Below are 12,663 nucleotides of genomic sequence, written 5' to 3' on the forward strand. Positions count from 1 at the left end.
GTGTGTTCATGTGTTTGTCTCGTTTTGAGTTTGCTTGCTTGTAATTCTTATTTGATTACATTGACACATACCACCAACATTGGTTGTTTTGTTGACAATTTCCATGAGTTTTGCGGATTATTGTTTTATCCCCTAAACCATTTCAGCTCTCTGTAGACAGACATGTTGTCACTTATAAGTCACTATAACTTAATCCAAACACTCACAACAACTATATATCTTCCATCTAGCCATACATACTCAGCGACCGGGATTTGAATCCAACCCATTGCCTTAGTTACTGAATTTGTTAAACAATTAACGGCAAGTACCACCACTAAAATAAACACTTTTCCCCTAAATTTAGGAACTTTTCAAAACAATTACAATTGAATTACAACACTTAAAATCAGAAACCCTTCTTAAAACAAAGCTTTTTTTTACCACAGTTTGGTAAAACGTAATGTTTCTTTTAAGGATTTTTGCCATGTTTGCTTTGTTGACAAATATGAAGCTGTTGTTATTCTTCTACTCAATCGCAGCTTTCATGTATTTAATTTTAACAACATTTCTTTTTAAAACTTAGTCTTGAAAATGGTTTATGAGATGACAATTTTACCAATAATTTACCATATTAATCAACACCAATATAATACTACCTTAACACACAAATATTGATAGGTGCAAATATTAATTAAAATAAGTTAAAATTTAGTGAAAATTGCATGTGACAGAAGTTCTTGAATCAAGCTGAAATGTAATACTTAAGATTGGAAAACAAAAGTTTTGTAAAAGTATTTCCACCTATGTAAAAGCACAGGTACAACTTCTCTGTTCATTTATCATTCAGCAGTCGTTGTTAAAAGTTGTATACATAATGATATGTTTGAAGGTTTCTGTTCAAATTTCAAGAACAAATCTTTCCCTTGCAAGGCTAAGTTGTTTGTCCAACTGGAAACGGAACTGCATTGTTTGACAAATTTGCCACCAAAGTAGTCCTGTAACATTCACTGCAGTTGGTTTGCCTCCATGTAAATTGACCTTGTGTGACAAGGCCCTTACAGTATCTCTAACGAAATGACATTAAAACCATCGAGAATTAGGCATGGGAACACAATGTAATAATTTTCCTTCAATGTTGTTATGGTATGTTAGGGGGATGTTGATCACCACAAAGCTCGTGACTTGTTTTAACAGACTTGTTTTAATGTAACATATACAGGTGAACAAACTGAAAAGATTAACGTATTACCATGGCAACTGTTTCATTTTACCATGGTACGCATTGTTTGATATGGCTGTTTGACAAGTTAGATTGCTGAGTAAAAGGGACAAAACGCTGTGCCGTTTTGTTTGTAGAAAATAACAGTCAAAGTATTACATTTGCGTGATTTTGATAAAGTCACTGAACATTTATCTAAAGTTATAATTTTTTAAAGCGGCAATGCTTATTACTTAATACTTCTTCCTTCCGAATTGTGCTGAAAAGTTAAATAATCCGTTCGCTATATTCATAAAACCCTTTTAAATTTGTTGTTTACATCAACCTCTACAAGAAACCATTTTTAAAATTTGAACTCTGTAAAATTCAAATCAATTACAAAGGTTTTGTTTTCCTTAAGTTAAACCCCACTCATTGCCCATAAATTCATTTCTACCTGTGTTTCCTCTAAATCGTAACGTAACTGTAACTTATTTAGCAGTTTGTTTTTTATGTTTACGAAAAGTTTATTTAACTTTACATTAATGTGATAACTTCTTCTGAATTTTAAATATGGTTTCAGCAGCTATCTACGAAATACAATTCAAAATTACTTTGATTAAAACAATGCTTAATAAGTGCACAATATGAATAAATAAAGATTTTAGGGCAAACATGGCCAATTCAACTACGTAATCTAAAAAAACATTTTTGAGCCAAGTAAAACACCAGGTTACCAGTCATGCTGCATTCGATTTGTTTTAGCTGATAGACCGTATTGAATAACCCTTTTTGCCATGAAAAGTCGCCATCTTGTATGGCAAACCGTAAATGAGTATGATAAATAATGCACAAACATACTAGTCTGCGTTTCTTGATCTTTTGACGGTGAAAGACCAAATTTTAAACGGATTTTTGTAACACATGTTTAAGACTCGGCTGAACAGCTTTTCGATTTAACAAATAAACGCACCAACATGCGATTGTGCGTTTCCTAATCGTTTGACCGTGAATGGGCTTAGAACATTTTCATCCTGAAATATTTTTAGCCACGAGGTGGAGATTGGCGGCGAATTTTGATTTCAGTCTTTACAATACGAGACCCATTCCATTCAGTAGCTCTAATAACTCGTTTGTATGGACCCTTAGTATCACCAGGTTGGATATATTCAGCGTTAAGGTTATTATCTACACCAGGTATACCAGAGCATCTATTAAACCACCATCCTCCTTCACTATTCAGACCTGGGCAGTTTGTGTCGTTTTGGTTATTATCTGTATGATGGTGAATGCTGAAGGCTTGATTGTTGGCAGTCTCAAGAATATCATCTGGAAAAAACAAAATAAAATACAAATATTATTTGATGCTCTTTTAAAGGATTCAGGTACTTTTTCAAAAATTAAGTAAGCAATTTTTAATGTCTGGTAAGCTTTTTTTGAGAAAAGTTACTGCACGCGTGTTCTAGAATATAAGTTATATCAAAGGTGTAAATTAGCAGGCTATACTGAAAGGTGTAAATTAGCAGGCTATACTGAAAGGTTTAAATTAGCAGGCTATACTGAAAAGTGTAAATTAGCAGGCTATACTGAAAAGTGTAAATTAGCAGGCTATACTGAAAGGTGTAAATTAGCAGGCTATACTGAAAGGTGTAAATTAGCAGGCTATACTGTTTCAAAACACTTTAATACAAGGCTTGCTTTATACACGTTTCAGATCGTTGTTATTTCTTTATATTAAGATTAAAGCCAAACCAACAAGTAAAACAACACCAGCAGTTGGAATTACAATTCAGTTGGGTTATTACTTTCAAGGAACTTACTTCTGCATCCAATGAGTTCAATGCTTACAGCTGGATATCCGATGTCTGTTTGAGTGACAAGGATGAAGCGTGCTCGGATCGGCTGCTGAAACATGATGGTTACCGGTGCGGTTTGATTCGTGTTACCATGGAATATCTGCAGCACAGGATAGATAGAGCAACTTGATTAAGGTAAAAACAAATTGACAACTTTGCTTTTATATTCGTCACAAAGAAAACTAAATCTATTGTTCATAATGTTGCAATGTTCCTTGTGCGTACGAGTTTCTGGGATTACCAATTGTCTTTGTTTAATGCTAAGTTGAGTAACAAGTCCACGAGAATCAAAACTCGTCAATTTAAAGAGGCACACCGGCTCACCGTATACGCAATTTAGTGGTGTAGGATCATAACACATATTTTTATAGTGACTGCTCTTCTCCATTCCTGGCAGACCTTTGAAGTCATTATCTTAGTCTGTGTTGTAGCCCAAATAGCCCAATTCAGCCGGTGCGCCCCTTTACAAAACCAGTTTTGTTTGTGCAATGACAGAACCATTTACCTGAGGTTCTTTTTCAGGTGCTCCCTGGTGGCTTAGGTAGACCCAAGTAACGTTATCAAGGCTGTATTCTACTTGAAATGACGGTTCGCTTTCCCCTTGAGCTATGACTCCCTCAACTAGAGTTACTAACAGCAGGTCAATCTGAAGCTGTGGTGATTCGTCTGGAATAATATGGGCTTCCTTAAGAAGGCGTTGACCACATACCCATCGTACTGTAAATACAAACAATTGATTGATTGAAGATTTGATGTTAATGCGTTGTGCTCCAGTTCTGGTAAGTTCTGGATTGTTTTTATAAAAGGCTTCTCTATAACACGATAGACTGAAACTGGGCTCTGGTTCGTGAGTTAATTAAACAAATCTTGTTTGGTTGATCAATTGAGTTTAGAAATACTTCATGAACAAAAAACACATTTGTGAACATTAAAATTCAAAAGATCACCAAGCTTTTTGATAATTTATTGTCCATACTCAGAGAACAAAACGGAGAGACATTATCGTAAGAACTAGTTCTCAGATCGAAAGTTTGTGGGGGAAAACAGTTCCGTTTATCAATCAAATAAGTTGTTATTGCCATTACTTTGAAGTAATATTACAAAACGTGAATTTAACTTAACTGTTCGAGAACAATCTTGGTTTTAGAGTTGTAAGTTGCCGTTAAAAAGCTGAGCAAAACTCATTCAAATTATGTACACTTTAAAATTATAAATCGTAACTTTGTCAACCACCCTTTTATTGTTTAAAATATTGCTGTGTTTGATTTGTTTGTTTATGTATATACACAGTTTTCGCGATCAGTTCACTGTTATATTTAGACGAATATAACTTGTTTTAAAGACAATGTGTCTCAGACATCTCGTTAGAACTAACCTTTGCACCCTAGTAGTTCAACACGTATCCACAGAGAGCCATCAGTCTGGTTTAGTATGATGCGGATATAACGAGCACTGATTGGTGGATTGAACATGCTGGTAGCTACCGAGTCTGCTGCGGTGTTTCTTCGGATAATCTGTGAAGAAACAAAAACTGCAAATTATGATCATGCTATCTCCATCAAATAGCATGTCACTCACTAGTAAAACAAAAACCATTTAACTTAGCAAAGCAGAATTATCAATACACATTTTGTATTTTGTTCAAATCAGACTTATGGTCTCGAAATCAATTCAACTGTGCATATCACAACAGTTGAATTGATTTCGAGACCATAAGTCTGATTTAAACAAAATACAAAATGTGTAGTTAAAAAGTAGCCATAGAAGCTTAAACTAAAGTATCTTTGGCACAGCGACATTGTGGTTGTCCACAAACAAGTTGAACAAGATCAACCAAATCTGTTTGAATAGAATTTGCTTGTCAGTTCTTAGATTCGGACTTAATGGATTTGTGAAACCATTATAAAGCGCCAACTCATCAAGAACACAGCGTGTTTCAGTGGGTAAAGATAATGTTTGATACACTTCGCGAATTTGCATGGAAAGTCTGACTCCCTGTCTGAGTGCATTCCGGGTGTGTGGAGCAAAATGCGAGAAGGTGCGAATGGAAGCAGACTTTAGAAGCTTGACAGGTTGACATAATTAGGTTCCAATAACCTAATCAGTTTACATTAAACATGTATGTTCTTACCTGTGCTGAACCCTTAGTATGCCAAGTGTTCTGGTCATCACTGTACTCCAGCCTGTACCCATGACTCACATCTTCATTGATTACCTGATCAGATCCCTGCAGCATCATAATTCCCTCTACTATGACATTACTTTCGAGATCAATCTGTAACCATGGGTTGATGTCATTAGGATCAGGGCACCAGCCAATAGTATCACTGTTTGCTGATTGAGTGAGTCGTGCATTGCTTGGTTGACAGTTACCATCTTCCCTCTGCTGTGTACTTGATGCTGTGATTCTGTAGTCTGGAATGCTGCCATCTCCCATTCCGAGACGATTCAAACAAAAGAATCGTTCTGTATCAGATGTAATAAAGGCAACACAATAATATAAGATTTCTGGACATAACGGTATGTTTCGAAAAAAGAAGAAGAAAAAAAAAAACCACACACAAGCAAGTGACTTAAACGCTTTTGACAAAACAAGGTAATCTCAAATTATGGAACTAACAGGTTGTATTTGGCCCGGGACTTTGCTAGTTGTTGTTCCTTGCTCCATCAAAATAAAACAACTTGTATTAAACAAAAAATGAGCATTATGTGCGTGCTATGCATTTTTACATAACACATACTTATATCAATAGTTAATACATGTAGAGATTATACATGTTTAGATAAAAAACAAAGTATTTGCAGCGATTGTTTTTAGTAATGTTGTCATTTGAGATCAATATGAATCAAGTAAGTGTTTGCTTAATGAGACGTATCCCAACGGCGAGGGCACTTTGGTGCTTTTTGAGTCTTGCTGTGAAACATAACACAAAGTTTCAACAAATCAAACTAAAGAAGTATTATGGTTACTTTGATGTTGTACAAATCAACGGGATCAATAAATAAATAAATAAATTAATCACTTTTACAACTTTACCATTACATCCAAGGAGTTCAACACGCAACCCAGGACGAGTCGAAAATCCAGAAGTAGTATAATACCCAGTTGGTATGATGCGGATGTAGCGCGCTCTGATTCCCTCATTGAACATAGTGGTAACTTTTGTATTCATATCTGTATTTCCGGAAAATCTCTGTTAAGAAAACAATGTGATGCTCAATATCAAGAGCTATTTCAGAACAGAACAGTTTGATTCCGCCAAGGTCATGTGAATCGCAGCTTCCATACACGAAATCGATTTTGTTTTAGTTGAGATTGTTAAAGCATGCAGACGCTTACTACAGCAGTTGCTGTTAATTTTGGTAAAACATGCTGATAAACAGTGTTATAAACAATTGTTTTTTTACAAAATCTGGTTTAAAAGTTCATTCCGTTTCCATATGTAAAACAAAAGAATTGTTGATTATGGAGGAATAGTAAAATTGCCGTTTTAGTGAATCGATGGTCAATAAATAATATATTTTCGTAATCAATTACATATGGTGTCGTTAATACTTATTCAATATTCTGCATTGAACGGTTTTCTGCCATGTATTTATAACGTCATACCTGTGCGTTGTCCTTTTCTGCACCTCCTATAAAGCGCATGTCTTGCTCAGTGTCACCGTAAGATACGATGAACTCTGTAACCCAGAACCCTTTGTAGAAGTTAGCCTGTGTAACAACACCTTGAATCAATACCGGGTGATGTAGATCCACTTGGAACCATGCACTGTCTGTGTCATTCAATGTGGGACACCAGCCACCGTACAAATCTAGCCGTCCGTAAGTGTTCCAACTGCAGTACTGGTCATCAGTAGACGATGTCGTTATGCTTCCATCAGGGATGGTACCATCTCCCATTCCAAGCTTCTGCTGACAAACTTCATGAGCTGAGAAAATAAACAAATTCATAGTGTTCCATCAAGCCAACCTTTAGTGAAAACATTCAATTTTTTTGCGAATTTTGAAGTTGGTCTTGTTTACCTCAGAATTGTTTTAATTTTATTAATTCTAATTGAGACCGCGGTTTACCTTAAAAACGCGTTTTATTTTGGCTTTATAGTACATTTTCATAATAGTAGCTAATGTGTTGTCTAATAATTGTTTACAATAACTTTGAAGGGGAGTGAGGTAGAGAGTGCAAATATATTCTTACTTTACGAATTTTCCCCCCTATTTCTATTTCAATTGTATGACTTCGTGTTCTTGGAGAACGTGGTGAGTGGTCAACAGCATACATTATTAATTTATATCCTTTACCTTTGCAGCCACTGAGCTCAATATCTTAAGTATTCCAGGTTGTTGGTTTGCAGCTGATGCACCGAATTTGTTATGTGCAGTGTTCTGTGCAAGTCTGGCAATAAATTGTTTTCTAGTTACTTTATAGATGAGATTTATAGACTAACGTTCGAAATCAGAATAGGCGTGTCTCGGTTTTAGGGTCTGTGAACTTCTTTTAGGACACCACCAAATTTCATCAGATTTACACAGTTTGAAAATAAAAATTGCAGAAACCTTCCCTCGGTGTTGTTTTAGCATGTACGATGTATTTTCATGACATCGTTTTACTCATTTCTTAAAAATTAAATCACATCAGCAAGCAATAAGTTTTTTACTGACATTATCATCAATCTGTGTAAGTTAAATGTAAAGGTAAATCGGTAGACTTTTGTTTTGTTATACAAAAAGTACCCCAATCCTTTTAGTGAGATTGTGTACAATTTGACGTTTGAAAAAGTGGTGATTGATTGAAACAATACCTCTGCATCCAAGGAGTTCAATACGTAGGACTGGGTAATTTACCCAGGCTGTAGGTCTGATGCGGATGTACCGTGCTTGAATAGGCTGCTGGAATATATTGGTAACTGGGGTGTTTCCATCAGTGTTGCCAATGAATGTCTGTAAAAATAAATTCAAACCAGAGGTGGAGACACAAATAAATACAAAATGATTATTAACACTTTGGTTACAACTAACGGCTGTACTGCAATATTGGAGTGTTTGTGTTTTTAATGAATATTGGTAAGGGGTGTTTGTATCAGTGTTGCCAACGAATGTCTGTAAAAAAAACAGGGGTGGAAACAAACAAAGAAATAAAAATGATAATTAAGCTTTTGGTCATGAAAAATAGTTGTATAGCTTAATTGGAGTGTCAATACATGATTACATGTCTGGATGGAAGGTGTCTTTGCCGAGTACTCTTACCTGTGGAGTAGAGGCCTCATTCACATACAGCCATGCAGTGCCATCAATGCTGTATTGTACCTGGTAGTGTGTCATCCAGGAATCACCGTCTGGACTGCCCTGTGTGATGACGCCCTCAATATGCACAGGCTCTAAACCCATATACATTATTTGAAGCCATGAACCTTGTTTTTCAGCTGGTCCCCAACAACCGTTCAGATTCAGTCGTGCATTACTTGGCTGCCAATATGAACCCCATTGACTAGATGCTGTGATCCTATCATCAGGAATACTCCCGTCTTCCATTCCTAGTTTGTGTCCACAATGTCTACCAACTGGAAAGAAAGAAAAAAAAAAAACAATTTAACCTTAAGGTATTTTATGTAACTGTTGAATTAAAAATAGCTTCGTGTAGATTGTTGCCCGGAGTCAACTAACATATTTAATAGTGTAAAATTTAATGTTAAATTGAATTGCGGTTTTGAAACTATAACATAAAGCAATAGAGTAATTGAGAACAGGCCCGTCAAACATAGTTTGTGATTCTTTCAAAACGTTACAATAAATGGTCCCTTTAAAACAACCTTGATAGATTATCAATATAATCAGTGGAGCCCTGGGCCCAATTTCATAGAGCTGCTTAAGCAAAACAAATGTGCTTAAGCGAAAAATTCATTGCTTAGTAAAATCAGATTACCGGCCAAGACTCCACTCAATTGTAATTATAAGTAAACAACAGCTTAATACTAGTCATAAGCAGTGTATATGGCAGGAAATTTTGGCCAGTAACATGTGTAAAATAAGCGAGCTATTTTCGTGCTTATTGCTTAAGCAGCTCTATGAAATTGGCCCCTGGTAATGGCGATAACAAACTAAAAGTAGACATACCAGTTGGTGGTATCTCAGAGTGCTCCAGAAACAGGGTGTAATTGTCAGGTCCGACGCGGAACTGTTTCTTCCGCAAATGACCCGTGATGTTATCTTCATTGGTGAGGTCAAGACGGATTGTCCAGTTCCCCTCAGCTTCGGTCAGGTTGTGGAGATTCTTATTGCCAAGCCAGAACTCACCATCCATTGACCCAAAGCCTTTCTTGTATTCTGCCCAACTGCGGTCGAAATTGACGGACCCATTAACGCGCCGCTGGAACACCTTCAAAGCAATTATTTATATGATAATGTTTTGACGTAGCCGTCAGATTTATCTCAATTTTTTTTTTAAACATATTATGTGACCGGTATTAATAATATCCCGTCACTAGAATTACGTCACTGTTAATCTGCATAAATATTCATATATGCAAATCACGCTAAAATGTTAAGGAGAAACAATAAGGTTTTGAAAACTGTGGAAAATATTTGCAATAATTTGTGTATCCATTGCAAACTTCTCAATTTCCTTGAGTAATGACTCAATTTTAATACATTCAAAAAACAGTTATTTCATTGGCTGTTATTCTAAGTATTTTTCATGAAAAAAATGGAAGACGTTGCAAACTGTTAGTTAAACAGTGGACCAGGTTCGTCTTCAAAAGGTGTGATGGACAAAATGAAATAATGCAAACAATTGTTGGACAAAAGACACATTTTAAACCAATACAGTAAGACAGTACAAAATTTATTTCAATCTAAACAAGTGAGTTTTGTGGTTTGTTTTAAGGCTGGAGAAGACGTCTACTAGTGTGAGGTTCAGTGGAAGATCATTCAAAAGAAATTTGGCAGAATGTCCAAAGCGCTTAACCAAGTGTGTTTATTCGAAGGAATTTTCACTGGAGAGTAATTAATTAATTTATTTGTTTGTTTGTTTGCTTGATTGCTTGTTTGCCTGCCTGCCTGCCTGCCCGCCTGTCTGCCTGCCTGCCTGCCTGCCCGACCGCTCGCCCGCCTGCCCGACCGCCCGCCCGCCCTACGGCCCGCCCGCCCAACCTCCCGCCCGTCCCGGTGTTGGTTTGAAGTTGACGTATTGTCTACGATGTCATTGATCGTAAATGTATATTCACCTCACACAGTTTCACTATTCATATTGGTGAAGAGCGCTTCACTGGGTGGTGTGTAAACTGTTGATAATGACCAGGTGGAGCTCTGTTAATAACCGGTTGTTTTCGGATACTACGCGCTAGTCTTGGTGCAAAACGTTTCTCGTCAAGGGCGATGCGTGTGCTGTCGGTGAGTTGGCCGCGCTATGTGTGAAAGGAAAACGGGAAACGTCTTGCACCAAGATTACTACGCGCACGAGCAGTTATGAAAAGGCAACACACGTACATCGGACAACCGCTAAGATTTACATAACTTCTTACTTTATTATGCCTGTTAACCAAGAACGCATTTATGAATGGGAATAAAAGGGTAGCCACCCATTCTTAAACCGCCGTTTAAAACCTTGCAGGGTCGTGTCTGTGCGATCACACGACCATGACCCAGCCAGTTTTAAACGCCCGTTTAAGAACTCGTTGCTACCCTTTTAATCCATGTACTTACAATCCAGCCTGTATGCTTCGTCATATCACAAAACACTTTAATTCCTTCATCATTCTGGTAGGGATGGATAGTGTAGATACCATCTTCTTTGTGTCCAGCATCCAGCAAAGCCTGGCAATCGGTAAATGTATCTGTTAGATTAGACATGAGAAAATGATATTGAAATTAAAATCATTTGTTATGAGGAGTATTTCGGTGCCCTGTGCTATAATGATCCGAACTGACTCTAGTCATTGATGGAGATCGACGGTCCAGTTCTGAAAACATTAACCTTTATTATGGCAAAGTCAAAGGTTTGAAACCCATCCGTGTCGGTTGCTTGTGGAATGATATGTTCTTTGTTATGTATACCTTGCTCTATACGTGGAAGTGTCGTGGCCGAGCCGTTTCTAATCAACAGATTGTGGGTTCGGGTTAAGCTTGGTCGTTCTGTGAGACGTGAAGCCGTTGGTCCCATGTGTTGTGTAACGCATGTAAAAGAACCCAGTGTACTTGCCGAAAAGAAAAGGGGTTCGCCCCAGTGTCCCAATGCTATGATTGCTAAGTGCGCCGTATCACCATGTAAACCCTTATTATGTGTACAATAGGGGCACATAATTCATGGGGAGTAATGGATCAGCGTTCTTGCCGCACCCCCGTGAGTACCCAGGTTCGCCCTGGGAAACTGATGATCGAACCAGCTTGCCAAATCCTGCACCGGATTCTGGCCATGATCTCGAACACCAACAAGCAGGCAATGTCTTTCTAGATATTGGCCCTGCTGTCCGAATCCTACAGCTCATCATTGAAGGCATCTCCGCTGCAGAGCGTGAAATCCCAGCTACCACCTGCTCCACAGAAAAAGTCGACGTTATCTGCCTCCAAGAAGTACACGTTGGCGCTAACGACCCAAGAAGCAGACTCAAGATTGCAAACTACGACCTTGTGGCCTTCACAGGTCGTAAGCAGTATGGAAGAGCTACATATGTCCGATCTGACATAGCCGACACTGAACTTCTTGAATCAGCTGAACTCTTCGATACCATCCGTGTGGGTAGCTATAAAATCATCAACGTCTACAAACCACCTTCCATCGACTGGACTGACACTGCTTTGCCTGCTCATCAACACCCAGCTATCTATGTGGGAGACTTCAACAGCCACCACGCAGTCTGGGGTTATGAAAACGGTTGGTCACTTCACAGAATGACCAACCACTACAAACAGCTGTACAGGTACTGGATGACTTTCCAAGGAGTCAACACAGGCCCATTGTGACCCACGTTGGGATACGAATCCCACTATTAAACCAGATCTCTACAAAAACCACGCTGGAACTTCCGTAAGGCAAACTGGACAAAATTCTCCAAGCAGCTTGAAAAGAGCATTGTCTGCATCCCCATCAAAGGGACTTCAGTGACTGAAGCATACACTAGATTCACCAAAGCATACTTCAAAGCAGCCAAGGCTAACATCCCGCGAGGCTTCCGGCCTGCCTACATTTCCTGCCTAGACTCTGAATGCCAACAACTTCTCGAAGAGTTCGCTAGCTCAGGTGATCCAGACACTGCCGACCACCTCATTGAGTGCCTTGACAATGCCCGCCAATTAAGATTGGAGAAAACCACCAGCAACTTGAACTTCACACACTCAAGCCGGAAGAGCTGGAACCTCATCCGCCAACTCGGCTCTAACCAACAACCGTCCAACTCAACCAGACCGTCAGTCAAACCAAATGCGGTAGCTAGCCACCTCATCAAAGTGGGGAAAGCTCCGATTGACAAAGAGACTAAACATGAGACCACACAAGAATGGCGCTCCTTCAAAAAGTCAAGACCAGAAGCTGAAACCGCAACTGCAACTCCAATCACCTTTGAAGAAGTAAATACAGCTTTGAAAGACCCGAAGTGTGGTAAAGCCCCAGGGTAAGACAACATCCACCCCGA

The 12,663-nt window shown here is 38.3% G+C and overlaps 1 protein-coding gene across 1 annotated transcript; it reads right to left on the reverse strand.

Moving 5' to 3' along the window:
• Positions 1-254: 254 nt before the first annotated feature.
• LOC139942764 (uncharacterized) lies at positions 255-11,195 on the reverse strand. Its single transcript, XM_071939554.1, has 12 exons — positions 11,090-11,195; positions 10,739-10,869; positions 9,152-9,413; positions 8,285-8,598; positions 7,840-7,978; positions 6,647-6,969; positions 6,074-6,230; positions 5,168-5,502; positions 4,412-4,550; positions 3,542-3,753; positions 3,001-3,136; positions 255-2,509 (listed from the first exon to the last, which is right to left on the reverse strand). The coding sequence occupies exons 1-12, from the start codon at positions 11,193-11,195 to the stop codon at positions 2,226-2,228; spliced, it is 2,538 nt and encodes an 845-aa protein (XP_071795655.1). The 3' UTR covers positions 255-2,225.
• Positions 11,196-12,663: the final 1,468 nt, after the last annotated feature.

Source organism: Asterias amurensis, chromosome 10, assembly GCF_032118995.1.
Source record: "Asterias amurensis chromosome 10, ASM3211899v1".
Lineage (NCBI taxonomy): Eukaryota > Metazoa > Echinodermata > Asteroidea > Forcipulatida > Asteriidae > Asterias > Asterias amurensis.